Raw genomic sequence first — 24,048 nt, forward strand, 5'->3', positions numbered from 1 at the left:
TACATTCCTTAAATTTTTAGACGTCTCCCCCAGAGAGGGTGTCATGAAAATAGAAGGGAGATCAGTAGAGGAGAGGAGAGGGACCAAGGGAAGGGAGGAAGCATGGGAGGGGAAATACTAGGGATTTATATTGGCCAAAATATATTATATTAAATATCAATATTCAATATGAATGAATATGTAGGAATATATAACAATAAATCCTAGCATTATGTATAGCTACAGTGCACCGATAAAAAACCAAAGGCCGAATGTTTTCCCTGATAAGTGGAGAATGCTATATAATTGGGGTGGGGAGTGGGGAATGAGAGAAGAATGGGGGAACTTTAGAATATGTAGAAGGAAATGAGAGGGAGGGGGTATGAAAAATGGTGGAATGAGACAGACATCATTACCCCATGTGCATGTATGATTACACGAATGGTATGAATCTACATTGTGCACAACCATTGAAACAAAATTATGTACTCTATTTGTGTACAATGAATCAAAATGCAGTCTGTAAAAAATTAAAAGATAAAAAAAATATGGAAGAAATATCTCCCCTAAGAACCTTCTTAGTATAACGGGAGCCTCCTTTGAAAGCTCATAAAGAAAACTTCCTGTTTCAAAAAAGTAAAGATACATAATACTATGATTATCCTCCTTGGAAGCATCATGTACTTAAGTATATTTTTAAATGTTTACTCAGGGCTGGGATTGTGGCTTGCTGGTTCTGAGCACCTGCCTGGCCTGCATGATGCCCCAGGTTGAATCCACAGCATGGCACACGCACAAAAATTAATCAATTAAATTTTTTTTTTTTGCTCTTCTAGTATTCCATCTGCAGTGAACCTCTAATAGAGCTGTCTAACCCTGGAGCCAGTGGATCCTTGTTTTTTGTGACCAGTGATGATGAATTCATCATCAAAACAGTTCAGCATAAAGAAGCTGAGTTCCTTCAGAAGCTACTGCCAGGCTATTACATGGTAAGCAACTGCATATAATTAAAGCTTCTGTTTTAGGGTTCATTATTTCCTCAACAGTGTTTTGCTGCTGTTTCAGTCACTCTTTGACGTTCTTCTTTCTCTTTGGTGAACTTTATTTTGCATTTAGATCACGCTAAGACATCCATTGAATTGATTTTTTTTTTAAAGTGAACTAGAACTGTGTAGTAGGGCATAGTTATTGAAGCTCACAGTACCGGTCTCCAGTTCCAGCTCAGCCATCCACTAACTGTGTGACCATAGGCCTTGGTTCTCTCAGTCCTTAAAACTGAGAAATGATAAGAAACCCAGAATAGCTAAAGCAATCCTTAGCAGAAAGACTGAAGCAGGGGGTATCAGAATACTAGACCTTCAACGACAGAGCAATAGTAACAAAACAGCATGGTATTGGCACCAGCATAGACAGGTAGACCAATGGTATAGAATAGAAGACACAGAAACAAAAACACAGTTATCTCATAACTGTAAATACATAAATACAGTTATCTCATACAATGGTGCCAAAAACGTACAATGGAGAAAAGATAGCCTCTTCAACAAATGGTGCTGGAAAAACTGGAAATCCATATGCAGCAAAATGAAACTAAACCCCTATCTCTCATCCTGTACGAAACTCAACTCAAAATGGATCAAAGACCTCAGAATTAGACCAGAAACCCTGCACCTAATAGAAGAAAAAGTAAGTCCAATCTTTATCATGTTGACTTAGGACCAGACTTCCTTAACATGATTCCCAAAGCACAAGAAATAAAAGCAGGAATCAATAAATGGGATAGATTCAAACTAAAAAACCTTTTCTCAGCAGAGGAAACAAACAAAGTGAAGAGAAACCCTACAGAGTGTGAGAAAATCTTTGCCACATGCACTTTAGATAGAGCACTAATCTCCAGAATCTATAAAGAACTCAAAAAAACTTTACACCAAGAATACAAATCAATAAATGGGCTAAGGAACTGAGCAGACACTTCACAGAAGATCTACAAGCAATCAACAAATATACAAAAACATGTTCAATATCTTAGTAATAAGAGAAATGCAAATCAAAACTATCCTAAGATTTCATCTCACTCCAATTAGAATGGCGATTATCAAGAGTGCAAGCATATTGATATTGGCGAGGATGTGGGGAGAAAGGTACACTAATACATTGCTGGTGGGGTGGCAGATTGGTGCAGCCACTCTGGAAAGCAGTATGGAGATTCCTTAGAAAACTTAGAGTGGAGCCACCTTTTGACCCAGCTATCCCACTCCTTGGCCTATACCCAAAGGACTTAAAATAAGCATTCTAAGCAGCTACGTCAATGTTTGTAGCAGCTGAATTCACAATAGCTAGATTGTGGAACCAATCTGGATGCCCTTCAATAGATGAATGGATAAAGAAACTGTGGTATATATACACAATGGAATATTATTCTACCATAAAAAAGAATAAAATTAGGGCATTTGCAGATAAATGGATGGAATTGTAGAATATCATGCTAAATGAAATAAGCCAGTCCCCAAAAACCAAAGGCTGAATGATTTCTCTGATAAATGGATGTTGATACATAATGGGGGGTGGGAGGAGGTAAGGGAAGAATGGAGGAAGGATGGATTGTGTAGAAGGAAATGAGGGGTGGGGAGGGGATGGGGGAAGAAAAGATAATAGAATGAGACAAACATCCCTATGTATACTATGTACATGTATGATTACACAAACAGTGTGACTCTACTCCATGTACAACCAGAGAAATGAAAGTTGTACCCCATTTGTGTACAATGAATCAAAATTTAGAAAAAAAAACTGAGGAATGGTACCTACCTTGTGTAGTCATGGTGATGAAGGATAAAGGAAGCAATGCACTGCAAAGCTCTGAACCTATCACGTAGTAAGAATGTGAAGGGCTAACATTCATGGATCACATAGTATGTGTTAAGTAAGGCTTTAAGTGTTTTGAAGTCATTAATTCATTTGATCCTCACAGCACTTGGGCGTCATAGTGGTCACCTTTCTATGGATAAGATCATGGAGGCAAAGATACATGGAGTAATACAACAAGATTCATTCAGCTAGAGAGCTACAGAGCTGGGACTCTACAAACAGAGGCTGCATATGCCCCAGCAATTGCTCTGTGTTAACTATTCTTAGCCACGACACTTTAGAACTTAGGATCACATGTTAAACGTGGCAACATGGAAATTACCTTTCTTGGAATGTTTTGGTAACAAATGAACAATGACTTTGTCCACATAGATTCATTAGACATTTGGCCTAATTTTTAAAAGAATAAACACTTTTTCTAAGTATTTTCATCATCTTCAGACCTCTGGTTTCACTGTACTTTATGACAGTCATTAAATTTCTGTGATCGGAATAGCTAGATGAAGGCATTGGATGTCAGAAGCCTGGTTCCGCCAATTCACTTGCTCCGAGAGGCGATAACAGTCTTCTTTGTTTCCGAACAAAATGGATGAGATGCTACACAGCTCATTTGCTTGCAAGAATATTGTTGTAATTCTAAAATCTTCTAGAGATCGTATGAAATACTGTAAATTAATCTCTTTTGGAACTAAAGAAATCAAAAATGTAAATAAAAATCATAATGAACAGGATGCAGATTTTAAAAGGTTTTGGTCCTAAATGAGTAATTTCTTTCATTTTTAAAGAGAAAATAGAAAAATACAGAAAAGAAAAAAATGTAAGCAACTAGAATTCCTTTGCCAGAAATACATGACTAAGATTTGATGCATAGGCCGTTAGATGTATTTTGTTCATACACACATTTTTAAATAATCAAACTTTGATCATATACACACTTTAAAATAATCAAACGTTGATAACTTACTAAATGAGCAAATCTTAAACTTCTATAGTAATTCTCAGTTTAGATATTACTGTTCCTTTATTTTGGAACTATATTATCTAATATAATCACCATTAGCCACATGTGACTATTGAAACATAATTAAAATTAAATAAAACCTTAAAATTTAGCTGAACAAGTGGTTTTATGCCCATGATGTAAGCCAGTATACAACAAGCAATATAATTCATCCTGTTAACAAGAAAAAATGTGAACATCATATGATTAACCAAATAAATGTTGAGGAAAACTTAAGAGCCCCCAAAGTCAACATAGTACATTTTTAAAAATCTTAAGATTGGCAGGGAGGTTTTTTAACATAATAAGTAAATAGATGAACACACATATTGTACATTTATCAGTCTCTCAGGGTTCATATACAATATCTTGGAGAAAAGCAGGTTCCTTTCTAGAAATAATAGGAAAAGATAAGGATGTTCTCCATCAGTCGTCTGTCCTTATACATTTGCTAGAAATTCTGGCAATGACTTCTTGAAAAAGAAGAAAAACCTAAACCCTGTTCTTTCTAAATGACAAAAATTGAAAATGAGCAGAACTTCAACAAAATAAACCAGCAATTTCTAGAGGTAATAGAAGTTCTGCAGATTTGCAGGATATAAATCTACAAAAACCCATTGTGTTCTTTTATGTAGCTGATATAGAGCTGGATAATATAAAGGAAAAAGAGATTCTGTTCATAGTGACAATAATTTATAATGAACATTATTTTTAAAATAAAGATGTAAATAAATTAAAACATACTGTAATTGTCATCAGGAAGCAAGTTTTAATAGGCATAACATACAAATATTCAGAAATAATTTTTGTTATAACAAAAAGAACTCTAAAATACTCGAGTCTATAAAAACAAATACACAAAACCAATAGGAAGAAAACTACAAAAATATTTTAAGAACCTATTAAATATCTGCCATGATAAAGAGATATACAGCTAATCTTGAATTCATTACCATAAGGATTTCTGTTACCTCCAAATCAACTTATAAATCTAGTCTAACTCCAATCAGAAATTCTCCAGAGCTTGAAAAAGTTGATTCATTTGAAAAAGAAAGCAAGTATCATTTTAAGAAAAAAAAAAGTTCATAAATGAACAATTGGATGGAAAGGTTCTAAGAATTAACAGAACATTTTTTGAACAAAACATTTTTAAAAAGAAAAATGATGGACCCACCATAACATACACCAAAAGTCTGTAAGACTGTGACTATTGTGACTAATGTTAAAGATGTGGTATAACCACAGTTCAAGACAAATGGATCAATAGATTCCATGAAGTGTCCAGAAATAGACCCATGTGCATTTGACTTACTGTGTGAACACAGGAGGAACTTACACTCAATTGGAAAAGGTCATACTGTTCAATAAATGGCTGTTCACTTTGAGAAAAGGATTACATTCCATCTGTCAGATCCTTCAACACATACAGAATTCATCCCATGTAGAGCAAAGACCAAATGTAATGACCGAAGCTATTAAAAATTTGGAAGAAAATAGAAGTTAACAAACATCAATATAACAAAAATAACAGACACAGAATGAATGTAAGCACATAGAATATTTCTGGAATGATAGAAAGCTAGAATAGTTAGTTAGAATAGTTTTCTCAAATGTTGAAAATCGGTAGGAGGAGAATCAGAAACAGCAGGGCAGCCTTTTATTCTATGCTCTTTAAGAAACTATTTTAATTCCTTACCTACTTTTAAAGTACATCAAAAACAGTCATCTGATATTCCACAAAGGTGCCAAAAACATACGCTGGAGAAAAGATGGCCTTTTTAACAAATGGTGCTGGACAAACTGGATATCCATATGTAGAAGAACGAAACTTGACCCCTACCTCTATTCCTCACAAAAGTCAACTCAACATGGATCAAAGACCTAGGAATTAGACCAGAAACTCTGCAACTGCTAGAAGAAAATATAGGCTCAACACTCCAACATATATAAAGAACTCAAAAAACTTAAAGCCAAAGAAACCAACCCAATTAATGGGCAAAAGAGCAAAGCAAACACTTCTCAAAAGAAGAAATACAAATGGCCAATAAGTATATGAAAAAATGTTCAACATGTCTAGCAATCAGGGGAATGCAAATAAAAACTACACTGAGATTTCATCTCACTCCAATCAGAATGGCAATTATCCAGAACACAAGTAATTGTAAATATTCGTTGGTGAGGATGTAGGGAAAAAAATGTATACTGATACATTGTCAGTAGGACTGGAAATTAATGCAACTATTCTGAAAAGCAGTATGGAGATTCCTCAAAAAGCAATGAAAGGAACCACTATATGACTAAGTTATCTTCACTCTTCAGTATATATTCAAAAAACCTAAAATGAGCATACTGTAAGGATACAACCACATCAATGTTTATAGCAGCACCATTCACAATAGCCAAGCTATGGAACCAACCTAGATGTCTGTCAACAGATGAACAGATAAGGAAATTGTGGTATGTGTATACACACACACACACACACACACACACACAGACACACACACACACACAAGGAAGTATCGCTCAGTCATAAAGAAGAATGAAATTATGGTATTTGCTGGTAAATGGATAAGCTGGAGAACATCATGCTAAGTGAAATAAGCCAGACCCAGAAAGTCAAGGTCAAATGTTTTCTCTGATATGTGGAAGCCAGACCAAAAAAGCAGAGAGAAGGAAAGTTGAGGGGGAATTCCATGAAAATAGAATTGAGATCAGTGAAGTACAGGAAGGGGATGGAGGAGGAGGCAGTAGGAACAGGAATGAATCTGACCAAACTTTCCTGTACACATATGTGATTATACCACAGTGAGTCCCACCTTTATATATATCCACAAGTCACTAATTTAAAAAAACTATAAATAAATAAAAGAAAGGTCAGTTAAGGAGAGGAAAGGGAAGAAAGGGAGGGAGGGAATGAAGGAAATGGGAAGTGTTGGACTTAATTAGAGCACATTATATACCATGCTTTTATAACTATGCCAAAATAAACCCTAATATTATATGTGACTAAAACACACTAGTAAAAAGAAACCATAAAAATGGGTATATATTCTTTATTTTATAATAATAAAAAAGACAATAGGAGAAAATATTTACACCATATAGAAGAGTAAAATGATAGAAATCCAAATTGTATTAAGAACTTCAGCAGTGATTAAAAAAAAAACAGAAAAATGAGCAAAAGGCTATTAATACAAAATTATCTTCATGGTGGCTAAAAATACATCAAAAATATTAAATTTCCATAATAATTGGTGGTATTCAATTTTCTAAAACAAGTTTCTAATTTTTTATCAATCATGCTTATAAAGATATTAAGGTTCTGTAACATTCAGTAGTGATAAGTGTGGTGGAAAATGTCTAATCTTATACAGTATGGTTGTAAATTGGTCTCATCATTTGGCAAGACAGTTTTGGAGGAGCTGTTAAAATTTAAAATGTTCGTCTCTTATATTCCAGTGATTAATTTTCTCTTTAACCACCTTAGAATAGTCACTCCTAGTACCCATCAATTCTTCGCCTGTATTTAGTTGGAGCTAATTTGGGAGATTATGTCCATTTTTAATTCAGCCACTTTTACTGCTCTGAGTTGAGAATGACAAAGCTGCTATTCCAATAAGCAGACTTAAGAAATAAATGAGGAACAATGAAGTTTTAGCAATGGTTATTAGTAAAGATAATAACATTCCATTTTCAGTTATCATATTAGCATGAAAACACACCTTTCTTCAATGGAGCACTATTTTGTAAAAACAGGGAATTATTAATATTCTTTTCACTTTTCTGTTTCTAGAATCTAAACCAGAATCCAAGGACTCTTTTGCCAAAATTCTATGGACTCTATTGCATGCAGTCGGGGGGCATCAATATCAGGATTGTGGTGATGAACAACGTCTTGCCCCGATCCATGAGGATGCACTTCACGTACGACTTGAAAGGCTCCACCTACAAACGAAGAGCATCCCGGAAAGAGAGAGAGAAATCCAACCCCACGTTTAAGGATTTAGATTTCCTGCAAGACATGCACGAAGGGTTGTATTTTGATACAGAAACATACAATGCGCTCATGAAAACACTCCAGAGAGACTGCCGGGTAAGGAAGCTTATTGTGGTGATTTTCCTTGGAAATGTCGCCTGTGGTCATGTAACTTTGGGCTGCCACTTACCGAAAGCATAGAAATAGGGAATGTCCACAATGGATATGTGGAATCCCAACTTGCCCAACCTGGTGCCGATCCCTGCTTCTCTGATATTGAAGGAAATGGCAGATAAGAAAATCACATTTCTGTTGATTTTCATGATAAGCTGTCAGCTTTCTTTGATCAAAATGAAAGAACAAAACTTTGTTTTGTTTTCTTCCTCCCCTGTGGGGAAGGTAGTTTAACTAGAAGGAAATGAAATTTAGGTTTAATGCAGTGACTAGCAAGAAAAGCCATGCACAAATCTTGGATGAAGAGGCAAGCTTAGAGAAAACGTACTTAGTGGGATTAATAGATGGCTCCTTGAAGATCCAGTGTGAATGCAGAACCATGATGTGTACAGCATATCTGCTGGAGCTGTTTATGTGATCTGAATAAGAGGTGATCAGGAATGAGGCTTGTTAATCAGGGCAAAGATCAATGTCAGCAAACTTAACCTGAATGATAGTCAAAAATAAGGGGGAATTCCCCCAGCCTTTGATGCTCTGGGGAAAAATAAAATAAAAAGACCAAAACCTTGGGAAGGCTTTTCTGACATGGCAAAATTAGGTAAAAGTTCTTTGAGGGGAAAGGTAAAACTGCAATTCTAGTAGCTTCTGAAGGATGGTCACCATTCGATTAAGAAATGCTCAGAAATATCATTTCCTGTCCCAGATTAAGGTGGGAAGACCGTGCAAGCCACTTGGATAAGTGGGGCCTCATGGGAGTGGGCAGAAACCATGATGGGGCAGAGTAGGGCCCAGGGCTGGCCAAGGCTTTCTGGAGAAGTGATAAAACCAACAAAAGCCTGGCCACTAGGAAGCCTGGGGTGTGTTGGTATGTTTTCCAGGTTGTGACTTTCTGGGCCTCCCAGGCGTCTGGGCAGAATGGCCCAGGATGTTGTTGCAGGGGAAGGAGGACACCTCTCCGCCAGACCCAGCTCACGTGAAAGTGAGGAAACTCTCTAACCACTCCATCTAATATAAAGTATAGAATGATCCCTAAGAACCCCAGTCCTACTGTTTTGGGATTTTTTCTTTCTACCTGTTATAGCATGTATGATAAATACACACACAAAAAGGTGTGCTTGGAATTTTTTCTTCATTGAAAAAAATTATTATTTAGACACCATTTATTGCATGCCACAGAGTACGAGCAGCTAAGACTTCCTGCTGCTCATTCATCAGTTCGCCCAGCCACCCCTTAAAGTCATGCTCCCATTTTCATTGCTGAAGATTCTTAAAAGAGGTTGAGAAACTTGTCTAGGGTTACTTAGCAAGTCAGTGACAGAGCCTACATCTGTTTAGGTACAAAGCATCTGCTCTAAGCCGAATTTTAAAGATTCACACTGTAGATCTTTTTATGACTATTATTTTTTTAAAGAAATCAGGGAGGAACAGTGGGAGCCAAGCAAACAAAAAAATATCCAGCAGAGCCATTCAAATATCTGGGCGATTCATGTTTTTCTTTAAAAACAAAACAAAACACACACATTTAAAGAGAAGCTTTTTTTCCTGTGTTTTTGCTACCCTTACAGGATGTGGGTGAAAAGTGACCCTGAATTCCCCAGAGCTCAGTCCAAGCCAGTCCACTTTTAGATTTGCTGTGTGTGTGTGTGTGTGTGTGTGTGTGTGTGTGCGCGCGCGTGCGCGTGCATGCTTGTCTTGCCTCTTTCATACTGAAAACCTTTTTCTGCTGTTTTCTAGTATCACATGATTCCATGCCAGGGAAAAAAAAAAAAAAAGGTCAAATGTAAGAGCTGTTGTTCAGGATTTGTCTGTTTATAATGTTTCCTGTGCCCAGTACCAAAAGAACGAGGTTAAACAGGACTTTTCAATCAGTAATGAGACCCTGGAGATTTGCCTGTTTCATTTTTGGGGGGCACATTTATTGTTCCAAGGAACATAGAGATCAGTGTAGAGGTATCCTGAAGCTAACTCTTTCTCACATGTTGCATTTGATCTTGTATAAAACATAGATCATGGAATTGCTTTTAATTGCACATAACATTTACCTTCAGAATGGCTTTTCTCCCTGTGGTATGGGAACATGTAAATGCTGAACTGTCAGGAATGTGACTCCTGTCCATCATCCTACTTGTCCATAACCAAACCCTCTGTGATCAGGAGTCAGCAGCTGGTTCTGGGAGCAAAGCTGCATTGAGCCACACATGATTCTCCAGTGGTGGGTCTTACTATTTAATAGTCATGAATCGCTTTCCATATCTGATGAATGCTGTGAACTGTCTTCCATGAGAAAATGCCTGTCAATCCAGTGGTTTGTAAAGCATTTGGAGTTCATCATCTATCCTCTTGTCTGTACCCCTAGGCTGAGATTCCACATTCTGAATCAGCAGTTACCTCTCTCTTTTTTTCAAGTCTTCCTCTGAAGAGCCAATTCCCTGGCCTGGATGGCTGGAAGAAGTTGTATGGTTTTGGCATTTCTAGAAGCGTCTCTTCCCCTGATATCTCCCTCACTTTACAGCGCTGAGGTTTAGTGGGTTGAGGGATCCAGGGAGGATGAGAGGTCACTCTGGTGCTGCTGCTGGCACCAAACGTCAGGAATCTGTGCTGTTAAAATTCCTCTAAGAGCCGGGTGTGGTGGTGCATGCCTGTAATCCCTGGGAAACTGAGGCAGGAGGATAGTAGGTTTAAAGCCATCCTCAGCAACTTAGTGAAGCCCTAAGCAACTCAGTGAGATCCTGTCTCTAAATGAAACACAAAAAAAAAAAAAAAGAAGAAGAAGAAGAAGAACTGGGGATGTGGTTAAGTGCCCCTGAGTTCAATTGGTACCAAAAAAAAAAAAAAAAAAAAAAATCCTCTAAGACAGTGTTCTTAAGACTCCAGATACAAACCAGTCAAGGGATTGCATTACTGTGTCAGCATGTGAGCCAGAGAAAGGTGAGCTAGACCCATATCAGGCCCATATCAGGATGTAGCCTTTCCTTCACTTATCAGACATGTATTGCAAGCAGACTACATGCCAACAAGAGGCAAGTGACTCCATGTCTGATTGATTTTGCCAAACAGTGTATTGCATGCAATGACACTATTATATTCTGAGGATCCGAGTAGATGACATCAGAGCTGGGTTTTGAAGCATGAGAGGACTTCTCCAGGTAGGCAAAGCAGTAGGAGCCTATTTGTAAAAGAGAACAATATAAGTTGTGCATGAAACAGCCTGACCTATTCCAGGAACTATAGTTGTTTGGTGTTGAAGCAGTTAACAGTTGGGGAAAGCATGTGAGATAGGGGAGAAAAATGCCCAAATAATGTCAGAAGACCCTTTTTGGTGGTGCCAGCATCCTCTTAAGGGCTTAAAAGTTGCAAATCTGAGAATCCTAGACCTTTGGACTCCAGCTTTTCTGTTGTTCCCCAGACAGATACGTTAAGCCTCCTAACCTCTTGCCGACCTCCCCTTGCTTCCTGCCCACCCTCCATCTCCTCTTTCATATTCTGGCTTGACGTCTCAGACCTCATGATTCCATGTCCCTTAGCCTGAAAGCTGTCCAGAAGATCCCTGCATGACTCACGGAGCCAGCTCATGTTCCCTGCTCCCCTTGGACTGCCTCCCTGATTCCTGTCAGAGCTGCTGTTTCTAGACTCTGCATCAAAAAAGGCCTGCTCAGCCTCCTCCCACAGGAAGCCCCCTCAAGGATCGCCATCCTCTCCCCACATCCCTGTGGTAGAAGATGCCACATCCCTGGCATCTTCACCTGGCTTCTCCAACCCACTGGTGGGCACGGTGTATAAGCCAGCCTCTGTGTTACTCCAGCCCTGACCAGCTCTAACACATAGCACATTAACCATGCAGAAACTACTCCAGAAAGCTGATCTTGTTTTATGCTTCAACACTACAGAGCCCAGTTTCCCCACAGACATTAAACAATGGAATATTTACAAGAGAAGGTTCCTGATCTTGGGTTTCCCCCATCCCCACTTGGCTGCTTCCTATTCACTGTGCATGGGAAAATGTATATGAAAAATTGTTCCCTCCACCTGGTCTCTCAACATTTCCATCTGTCTGCTGCTGCATGTCACAAGTGAACATGGCTCAGGGGAAAGAGTGGTGACAATGGCGAGTACAAGGACATCAAGGTCATTTGCCATCAGAAACAGGAAGTAGGACTTATTCAAACCCTTCCCTGTTTCCCACATGATGGACAAGCTGGGATGCATGTCCTGTTTGACAACTGCTCTTCCTCGGTACTCTGTTGTCTTCCCCCAATCTGGGCCTCTTTCTGTCTTACCTGACCTGGAGAACATGAGCGTTGTACAGCCAGTTGCCCAAGGGAGTGCCCCGAAGCTACCCTTTCCTCCTTCCTCTCCCTCTGTTTCCAAGGCAGTAAATCGCCATCTTCCATTCACCTGTCTCCTAAATGACTGTGGACCTGCCCCTCCTCACTGTGTGCACAGCCACTGCCTTGGTTGTTCATCACCTGGAGTTATGAGTGGCCTCTTCACTGGTTCCAACTCATCTCTACCACTGATGCCACAGTGAGTCTCTGATCAGAAGACGCCAGCCCCTTATGATTCTCTGGCCAAGGTTCCCCACTGTCTTTGGGCGAAAGCCCAGGCTTCCTAGCTTGGAACAAGGTCCTTCCTGATCTGGTCCCTGCCTCCATCCCCACAGCTTCCTTCAGCTTCCTCCTTCAGCCTTCCCTCCCCTGGAGCATCACTCTTCTCCAGCTATTCTGATCTATTGTCCATACTCCAAAAGTTTGGGCCTTTTTGCACATTTCACTCTACTGGTCCATTTGCCCCTCTTCTGCTCTCACCTACTCATCTCACAACTACTCAGGCATCTCTTCCTTCACGACCACCATAGTATGGTTCCCCATGCTGTGCATTCTAGCCTTACCTCTTTCATGGAATTTGATACACTGTTATTTTTTCATAGGCAGATCCCTAAGCAAAAGATCACGTCTCAATCTGTCTTTGTGTTTTCAGACTTGGCACTTAGTAGGTACTTTGTAAACGAGTTTTGGAAAATGTGTCTGTACAAAGGAATTGTGAGATGTCTGAGGATAAAGAGAGACCAGTTTGGGTACACCTCCAAGAAGCCTGTCTTTGGTGACTTTTGTGTATCTAACTGTTTTTCAACTTCTGCCTATTTGGAAGGAAGTATTTAGTTTCACTGCAATGCCTGCCAAATATGGCATTGAGGGTTTAATAAAGCAGATGATCTCCATTTTGATTCACTTGGGATTATCTGAAAAACTGTACTGGCTGTCCTCATATTGAGTCATTTGTTTGGGAGAAAGTGTATTTATATTTCAGTTCCCCATGGAAGCAATGTTGTAAATAGTCATTAGACTTTCATTCAATATTGGGCCCTGTCTCCTTAGGTATATGAAAGCTCTGTCCAGAAAGACTATAAATGTCCCAAAGCCTATTCCTTGTGCCTTTCTGCCTCTGCAGTACCTAGCTTACTGTATACACTCAGTACACATTATAATATTATGATGAAACTCTTTTGAATTGAAATTTTATTTATTTATTTTGGAAGAACAATTATGAACTATTTTGGTATTCATTTTTTAATTTACTGTGGTTATTTCTTCTCTGATATGACTTATCTATGAAAAATCTAGAATCCCATATAATTTAATTAATTTGACAAATCATTATTCCCTGCAATATTTTTTGATAACTCTGGGGAATGAAATGGAAACAAAGTATATTAGTGAGAACTTGTGTTTATAATCTAAATATTTCTTAATCCTTCAAGTGGGAGTTATATCAGAGAAAGTCTTGATAATTAATGACCTAAAGGACTTATTTTACATTTATTATCATTTTTCATTTAGCAGCAAAGTTATTAATTTTTAAATAGTGTCAAATCAATTTTTTTCACACAAATAACTATTGCCGTAAATATTAATAGGTTCTCAGAATTGAATGAAAGCAATGAAATTAATACTGGAATTTTTTGCAGCATTCCAATGTATGGCAAGTCCTCAATTTATAGACCAGATTTTTTTTTTTTTTTTGAGGTGCTGGGGATTGAACCCAGGGCCTTGTGCTTGTGAGGCAAGCACTCTACCAACTGAACCATATCCCCAGCCCTATAGACCAGATTCTTATCAGCTATGCTATGTTTGCATGTATTATGGGTTATTTTATATGATACTTAATTTATCATTATGGCTTGTGCTTACCCTTCAGCTGTACTTTTGTTTAGAGTTAATTTTTGAATTGAGACAGTTTATTTTTTCTTTTGGTATTTATATCGATTGCCTTCCCATTTATCATTGGGGATGAAAAAGTACCTCAGAAGTAATAAAAAAAGAGATAACATATCTTAGTAGTGGTGATATTTAAACTTAACCTCCTTCCTTTTATCAATAAGGAATTAGATTTTGTTCTTAGACTTCAACCATAACATGAAAAGGGTACAGGAATCTCATTAACTCTATACCTCTGAGATTCTTTACAGTAGAAGGTACAGATGAATTCACTACCTTTCAAAATAGATTTTACAAACACTGTAATTCCATGATGTATGTGATTTTCTCCTCTATTTCGCATTATATTGTGAGTTTTGCTATCTATAATATTATTTATTTTGATACCATAACAATATAAGGATAAAGCAGATTTTAAGTTGGTGAACAAATAACTAAATAAAACACACTCATAGAATTAAAGATTGAGCTGAAGGGATCTTAAGAGTTCCTAGGAAATGTAGAATAGTGCCAACCCATCCTCACCCTAGTCTGAGAGATAATGAGTTGGATGTAACTAGCCAAGCCAGGTTTCCTAATGAGGATATAAATGATAACATTGTCATATTGAAGAACTTTTTGAAAGTTTATACCTCTTTTTTTTTTTACTTTTTATTTTGACATGATTGTAGATTCATTTGCAGTTGGAAGCAATAGTGCAGAAAGATGTCATATCATATACCCTTCCCCAGCTTCCACCAATGGAAACATCTTATATAACTCTGGCATAGTATTGCAACCCAGATATTGATTTGGATACAATCTACTGATGTTTTTCAGATTTCCTAAATTTTATTATCTTCTCATGCACCTGTAAGTATTGGAGGGAGGATTCTGTGCAATTAACATATACATGTAGATTGATATAACCACCACTACCGCATTCTTCTCAAGATCTCCCAGGCTACCCTTTTCCAGCCACAGTCCCCTCCCTCTTTCACAAATCCTCCCTAATCTTTGCAACCACAAATCACAAACTATATTTGCCATTTCAAGAATACTGTACAAATGGAATCATAACATGTGGAACCTTGGAGATTGGCTTTTTTCACTTGACCTGATGCCCTTGAGATGCATCCACATTATTACCTGTATCGATAGTTGGTTCCTTTTTATTGCTGAGTGATATTTCATGATATGAATATGCCACAGTTTAATATTTATCTTCTAAAGAACATGTGGGTTTTTTCCTAGTTTTTGAGGTTTCATATAAAGCTGCTATGAACATTGGTGCACAGTTTTTGGCCAGAGTGGCTGTACCGTTTTACATTCCCACCAGCGCTATACAAGTGATCCATTTTGTCCTCATTCTGGCCAGCATTTGCTGTTGTCACTGTTTTTTTATTTCAGTCATTCCGATCAGTGTTTGTTGAAGTGTCTTGTTTAAAAGTGGCCTGAGTATATATACTCCAGAAAAGCGAAGAATAAAATCAAAGAAAAGGCAATTTGGGGATATTGGAGAGAGTTATAAAACCAAAACTGAAAAACTTATTGTTAAGTCTAGTGACTTATAATATGTCCTTGGGATGTAATGCAGTTGACAGGAATTCCAAAGAAGAGGCTTAGGGAGTGTATTTCTAATAATAAGCATTGATAGCCAGAGACAGTGGCATGCACTTGTAATCCCAGCAGTTTAGGAGGCTGAGGCATAAGGATCACAAGTTCAAGGCCAGCCTCAACAACTTGGCAAGACCCTATTTCAAAGAATAAAAAGGACTAAGGAGGAAACTCAGTGGTAAAGTGCCCTTGGGCTCAATCACCAGTACCCCTTCCCAAAATTAAATACAATATAAAAATCAATTTTAAAAATAAGTATTTCTAAGAGACTAAATTCTCATAGTACTTCATCTAAATCTATTCTGTAGCCATTGATATTTCTCTATTATATATATTATAATTATATATATTATTATATATACATTATATATACATATACATTATATATATTATATATACACATATATATACATTTACATATATACTTTATATATATTATATATATTATAATTGCTTGATTTCATATTTAATGTTTGCTACTAAAATCTGCTGTCTTTGAGAACAGGAACTGTGTGGCTTCATTTTTCCATCCTTTAGCCTTCATGACAGTTCTTATTCCACAGTTCTTTTGGTGTCAATCTTCTAATGAAGCCTAGAAGCTAACAATAACAAACACTTTTTGAAATGGTGGACCTTGCCTAAAGAACAAATGTAATAAAAGCAGATTTTGATAATGACCTATACACAATTTATTGTGAAAGAGAACCAAAATCAGTCATGTCAATATTATAAATTTGTATATTTTTATTCAAAGTAAATTTGTACGACTCATTTGGCCAGTGTCTGTTAATGGCCAGTAACTTGGTTAATTATAACTGTGGTGACTCCCCAGTCTTCTCATTTCTTTAGGTCACGATGGGTGGCCCCATTTAAGGCTAGCCATACACCACAACTGTCCCTACTCTTGGAATGGAGCTGTTTGTCCAGGCTTTTGCCAGTTGGTGCAGGTTAGCTCTGAAACAGGAATAGGAAAGACAAAAAAGAATCTCCTGCTGTCAGGAACAAAAGAGAAAATGATTAGTGTGAGATGTGGCAGAGTGGCTGCAAAAATCAAAATATTCTTGTATGCCTGATTTTCTACTAAGAAATACCGCCACGTGAGCCACACAAGTAATTCTCAGTATTTTGCAAAACTACTTATTCCAGGTTTTGGTAGACACAGAGTTCCAACTTACATACAACATCTAGCTTAATAATTGAAATGCATCACATGTAATATGTAATTATCAAATAGATACATACAGTACAGTGTATACCATGCAGAATTTCATGGGCATTTAGGACATATTTCCTAGGCTCAGTTAATGTGAACTTGCTTTGAGCCAGGCGGGACTCAACCTTATAGGTAGATTCTCTTATTAATACTTATAATAACTCTGTGAAATGAGCAGCTTGGTTCCCTTTTGACAGTTAAAGAAGACTTAGGAGGGATTGAGTTTCCCCTGGTCTTTGCAACTCACAGTGCTGGATCCAGGGTTCCCCCAGGTATATCTGCCTGCAAAGCCATGTTCCTCAATCATCTCATTCTCTTTGGGGAGCTCATAGGTGCAGTGGGGGACAGTCTACTGAAACGAAAGCTCTAAGTCATAATATAACAGATATAGACATCAAAGGCTTGAAGTGCCCCATGACTGGTCTTCCAGCTCTGACAAGAAGACATGGTAGGAGTCAGGAAAAGGCTCTGTCAAAGTAGACAACTTGGTTGGGGCAGAACAATGAGCTAATGAAATTTGCAACCTATTTCAAGGAGGGAAGAAGGAAGGAAAACCACACCAAGGGACTAAAGAATACAAAGTAAAATAAGTAATCTAAACATTTAATTTTTTTAATTTAATGAAAAGCGTAATCAAGCCCATTGACAATGGCCAACTATTATGAACATGTGTGCCCATGAAATTTTATTAACATAAAAGCATGACTCCTTTCTGAGAAATGTGATAGTTACAGTGGGGTTGATTGTGTTTTAAATCTGCTAGAAAAGGAGATCAGGGACTAGATGTGTGACGTTGAATCCTGTGTGAGCAGCTTTGGAAAATTCTCATTAACTACAGAAACTGAAGGATTTTCAAACCAGTAGCTATTTTTTGTTTTTTGTTTGGGTTGGGTTTTTTTAACCCTCTCTTCAAATCAACAAGTGTTATAAAAAAAAATTCTCCAGAAAGAATGGAAACAGGGGACTTAAAAAAAAAAAAATGACCTTCCTGATCTCTGAGAAGAAGTAAACTCCTTTTCCTTTTCATCCTGAAAGAAATATTACCTCAAGATTAAGGGATTGAAGTATTTCCTGAGTTTGTTGTGGTGGTGGTGGCTATGAATGTGGTTGTTGTCACGTGTCTAGATAGTTTTGTTTTAGTCATTTGTCACACAGAAATTGAAATATGTGATAACTCAGGTTAATGGAAGCTGAAGTCTTTGGGTCTATGAAAAGAATAATGCTGTACCTGGTATACGAACATTTCCTGCTTTTGTATGAGAAGAACCTACCAGTCTTTGATATTGTAGATGGCCCTAAGTGTAGAGGGAAGGTCAGGGTAGGTCCCAAGTGGGAGGGCCACATAGCATCTGAGGAGAAGGAGCAAAGGGAAGGAAATGTCCCCACAGACCACTTCCTTCTCCCTGCAGGGGATCCTGGGAAAGCCAGAGGAGAGCTGCAGGCCACACGGGGGCTGTTGGGAGCAACTCTGGCTTTGAAGATGTGCGTGGAAAGGCTTTAAGGTTGTTGCTCTGGATCGGTGGTAGGTGCCCTCAAAGCCAGTCACAAGGTCATGATAAGAAATAGAAAAATCTTGTCAACACCTGAACGAAAGGAGTAAAGGAGAAGAAAATCCCAGCCATTTTCAAAAATGGAGTTGAGATTGCATATCTTGAGAAGAACTTTTAGTAGAGTCTGACAAGATACTGAGTTGCAGAGACTTAGGCATATTTGAAGTTTTCAGAATTGGGAAAACATCACAAAGTTGAGCAAATGGCTTAGAAATATGCCTTGTGGAACCTTCATCACACTGTTTATTGTGTCTGACAAATGCAACCTTGTCTTCCCCACAGAAACTTTCAGCTGAGGCTACTGGGAGCACACCAAAACATAAAGTCAGTTTCATCTTGAAGGGTTTTCTATTCTTCATTCAGCATGCAGTGCCCACGTACAGAGCACCACAGTTCTGGTGGAACAGGGCCTGCATGACCAAAGCCAGGGGCTTCACTGGCCACAGGGTTCTCATCCTTTCCAGAAAGATCACCATATACTGGTTTCTAAGAGGCTCTGACCTGCGTGTATGGCTCTTCATTCCTGCAACACTTTTTATATGTCCTTCTGCCCTACAAGTGACTTTTCCTCTGATCTCACCAGTGTGCTTCAAAGAAATTTTCAAATTTAGTACTTGGAACCAGTACATATAACTATCCTCAGTTTTGTCCCTCAAAAAATTGCTAATAAAGATGGTGTGTGTGTGTGTGTGCAACTGTGTGTGTGTGTGTGTGTGTGTGTGTGTGTGTGTGTGTGTGTGTAAAATCTTTTTAAATGATGGATGACTATTTTCAATGCATATAAGTATAATTCTATCACCTGAAGCTTTTTAAGTGAGCAGGGAAAAAGTCTTGGTACAGGTTAATCTAGCACAGTCCAGAGTTCTAAATTACTCCATTAGACCCAGTACAAAATACATTATTGCTATAACTAGGCTAAGGGTTTGATATTTATTTCATTCTGCTTTACCAGCCAAAATTAGGTCTTGTCACAGCCTGTATTTTCTCTTTATTACATTAGCAAAGAACACTCTGAGCTTTATTGAGGAAATTAAATTAAATTAGAAAGACAGCATTCAGCTCTAACTAGACTTACACATATTAGTAATTTTGATGCTGTACTCTAAGGGCCTGCTTAGTGAGGGATAGCAGATCCTTGGATTCACTTTTCCCTAAACCACTATTTCCAGGAATGTCTATTTGCATAAATTGGGATACTATTTTGAATTTTTTTATTTATTGACTTAACACAAATGTTCTATGTCACTTCTTAATTTCTTTTTTATTTTATTTTATTTTTTTATGTATTTATTTTTTTATTGTAAACAAATGGGATACATATTGTTTCTCTGTACATGGCGTAAAGGCATACCATTTGTGTAATCATAAATTTACATAGGGTAATGTTGTTTGATTCATTCTGTTATTTTTCCCTTCCCCCCACCCCTCCCACCCCTCTTTTCCCTCTATACAGTCCTTCCTTCCTCCATTCTTGCCCCCTCCCTAACCCTAACTCTAACCCTAACACTATCCCCTCCCACCCCCCATTATGTGTCATCATCCTCATTCGTCCTTTGGTTTTTTGAGATTGGCTTATCTCACTTAGCATGATATTCTCCAATTTCATCCATTTGCCTGCAAATGCCATAATTTTATTATTCTTTATGGCTGAGTAATATTCCATTGTATATATATACCACAGTTTCTTTATCCATTTATCAATTGAAGGACATCTAGGTTGGTTCCACAATCTGGCTGTTGTGAACTGAGCAGCTATGAACATTGATGTGGCTGTATCTCTGTAATATGCTGATTTTAAGTCACTCCTTAATTTCTTATTCAAGAACTAAACTAATATAAACTAGCCAGAAAAATTACTTGAATCCATTGATATAGCTTCCTGTCAACTCCAATTTTGTTGTTAACTCTTTAGATCCTCCCTCAAAGAATGATCAGTTGAGACAAGTGTTAACAGCCAATTTTCTGCTTTAATTACTTCAGTTAAGATCCCAGATTACTAATTTTTATTTTCATCTGTGCCATCTCTATCCTAACGTCAATAGAGATGGTGGTAAGTTAACTCTTAACATGAATAACGATGCATGTCATGTAAGCATTTCAAAGCAGTATATGAAACTTTATTTTTGAAAAGTTCAAACGTATATAAAAGTGAACAGAATATTATAACACACACACACACACACACACAAAGAGTTTCAACAATTTGTAACTCATATCCAACTTTGGTTCATTTTACTTTCTCCCTCCCCATGTAATCTGAAGCACATTCCAAATCTCATATCATTTTATTCATACATATCTTAGGAAAAATCCCTAATGCTAAAGAGCCCTTTTTTTAAAAACTAAGATATCATTATCATCCATTTAAAATATGAACTAAATAGAACAAACAACAATAAAAAATGTGAATAATTCAAACTAACTATCAAATACTGTTCAAATTTCTAATTGTTTCAGGAAAAATTTATTCGGATCAGCATTGAAATAAAGTCTGTTTAAATCCCATTGTCACTGTTATTTTTCATTTTGAAGGTATTTATCACAGAAATGGGGTTGTTTACCCCAGAGTCTGGATTCTGGTGATTGCATCCCCAGTTTCATTTATCATTCTCCCCTCTCATCTACTTGTCCTATAAATTGGTGTTGGACCCAGAGGTTTGGTCACCTAGAGGTTTGACTTCAGATAGAGTGTCTCTTCCCATCAGAAGGTGCGCAATGTCAGAATGCCTTTCTTTCTGTGATATAAGCACTGTTGATAACCAATGACCAGATTCATTAATTCACTGGAAATTTCTTTTTTTTTTCTTTCTTTTTCTTTTTATTCTTTTTGGATATATATAACAGTAGAGTGTATTTTGACATATTATAAATACGTGGAATATAGCTTACTCTAATTAGGCTCCCATTCTTGTGGTTGAACATGCTGTGGAGATTCACTGGTTGTGTATTCATGTATGAACATAGGAAAGTTGTGTCCAATTCATTCCACTGTCTTTCCTATTCCCATTCCCTCTCCCTTTCCTCCATTCCCCTTTGTCTAATCCACTAAATCCATTCTATTCTTCCCCTCCCCCAACCTTTGTTGTGGGTTAGCATCCACATATCAGAGAGAACATTCAGCCTTTGGTTTTTTGGGATTGGCTTAATTTACTTAGCATGATAATCTCTAATTCCAACCATTTACCAGAAAAAGTCATAAAGTCATTCTTAAAATAGGGAACTTCTAATTGTATTGTTTATTAGCTAGAAGGTACGAGTGAGTTTTAAATGAGGGACTGCCTGACACAAAACAGGTGTACAATAAAATAGTTATGCAAAATTGATTACTTTTTGTAAGAACCCCTGTGACTATGGGAAATTATTAGAAAACTTGCTGGCTTAAGATCCACTTAATAAAGCATCTCCTCTCCTAGAATCATCATCCTTCTTTACTTTGCATAAGGCATCACTTAGAGATGGCTTGAGTTGCATTGCCTTTCCACTCTTAATATCTTCTGGTACTAGTACCAGTTTTTAAATGCATTTTCAAAGACATTTTGGATTCATCCAAGGATTATCCTCTCTCAGCCTTATGCTAATTTAACTTATGTTCTTACTGGAAAGCAGAGAAACCAAGAACAGGAAAACTGAAGAAGCCCTGGATATGTTACAGAATAGGTCTTCCATCTTAAGGCCAGCCCCAACCATTTTGGGGTGGTCAAAGAGTCTGCAGCTGACCCAACCTGTGACATGTTCCAGCAGCAGTTTCCCAAAGAGAAATGTGGTATTCTTACTAGACTCAAAGCTCAGCCAAGCTTGTGGCAAAACAACCTGCCTTTGATCTGCCATTTAGTTGTGTGCCTACCAAACAGTACATTAAGAAAGTCTGTAAATATCAGCTTGATTTTTGCCCCTGGCACAGAGTGTATACAGTTCCTACAGTGTAAGTAGGTTTGGAAACATTGTGGGCTTTTATCTTAATTTTCTGACAATGCAGCATATAATCACAATAAATATCCTCCTTCAGTGCTAAAAAATTTTCATAGGCATTGCAATTATAATGCACAAGTATCAAGTTCTTATATAAGAGGTTCTTTTTTTTTTTTTTTTTTGGTAGTGCTGGGGATTGAACCCAGGACCTTTTCATGCTAGGCAAGCACTCTACCAACTGAGCTATATCCCAGCTCCTTCCCTTTTTTTAAAAAAATATTTTGTTTTAGTTATAGGTGGACACAATACCTTTATTTTATTTTTATGTGGTGCTGAGGATCGAACCCAGGGCCTCACACAGGCTAGGCAAGTGCTCTACCACTGAACCACAACCCCAGCCCAAGTTCTTATATTTAAGACAGAAGAATGTAGTGTTAGAACTTCTTTGCTGGAGAATATTTTGATTTTTACTTGCTTACACAATATATATGGAAAGCAATATAGCAAATGTGCATTCCTACTATACTCAGAGCACACAGCAAGAAGCACAATGTAAAACTTCCCTTGGGTGAGCCAAGCAGTTTGGGGCATATGGGAAGAAAAAAAAACAATTTTTGAGGCAGAGTCTTAAACCACAGAAGAAAACTGATCGTGATAATGTGCTTGGGTTTTCCAGGGGGGCGGGGAGGAGAAATATTCCCAAAAATTTGTTGAAATCATTAATAAAATTTCATTTAGGTGAGAGTTGAGTTAGGCTCTTAAAAAAAACAGTAGGAATTAGAAAGATGGTAAGAACCTTCCTGAAGAAATAGTATGAGCAAATTATCAGTGCTTGTATCTTTGGAGCACATTTAGGGATAATTAAGGAATTTCAGTTTGGTTAGATTGGGAAATATCTCTGGGATGGCAGTAAACAAGGAGACATTGGTAGGGGCCATGATAGCAAGGACCTTCAGGGCTGAATTGAGGCATTGGCACGAAAAATGGCACACTTTAAGTAGGGGGTTGTCGTGACCTGATCAAGCAAGGGGGTCAAGAATGGATCTGAACAGTGGACTGAGACATATGTATATGTATGATTACATGAATGGTGTGACTCTACATTGTATACAACCAGAGAAATGAAAAGTTGTACTCCATTTGTGTACAGTGAATCAAAATGTAGTCTGTAAAAATAAAAAAAAGAAGAATGGATCTGAAAGGGAAGTTGAAAATGAGTCTTTAGAGAGGAGGAATGTTTTAATAATAGAAGTTACAAGACTGGACAACTTAATGAAAGGAAAAGGAATCTGAATTCTATATTAGAGTGATTTCAAATGAAAGAGGGAAGTGAGGAGAAAGAACTGCTTCGAGGCAAAATAGGAGTATGGGGTCACAATGTGACCGTGGATGGGAGATTAGGGATGTCCAGAAGACCTTTGGGAATATATAAGGTTGCAGTTTAGGAATGAGATCAAACCAAATATTGCAATTTAGGAATTGTCTCTAGAAAGATGAGAGTTGGAATTTACTTCTGAAAGGTTCTCAAATGTATCCACGTCTCCCTCAGACTCCCCTGCTGCTCC

The 24,048-nt window shown here is 37.6% G+C and overlaps 1 protein-coding gene across 2 annotated transcripts in view; it reads left to right on the forward strand.

Moving 5' to 3' along the window:
- Positions 1 to 24,048, forward strand: part of Pip5k1b (phosphatidylinositol-4-phosphate 5-kinase type 1 beta) — a 313,915-nt gene that overhangs the window by 197,786 nt on the left and 92,081 nt on the right. For both annotated transcript variants that reach the window (XM_047524303.1, XM_047524302.1), the window contains 2 exons: positions 816 to 968; positions 7,644 to 7,943. In XM_047524303.1, coding sequence (XP_047380259.1) covers positions 816 to 968; positions 7,644 to 7,943 — 453 coding nt within the window. The remainder of the gene's footprint in view (positions 1 to 815; positions 969 to 7,643; positions 7,944 to 24,048) is intronic.

This window comes from Sciurus carolinensis, chromosome 14 (genome assembly GCF_902686445.1).
Source record: "Sciurus carolinensis chromosome 14, mSciCar1.2, whole genome shotgun sequence".
Lineage (NCBI taxonomy): Eukaryota > Metazoa > Chordata > Mammalia > Rodentia > Sciuridae > Sciurus > Sciurus carolinensis.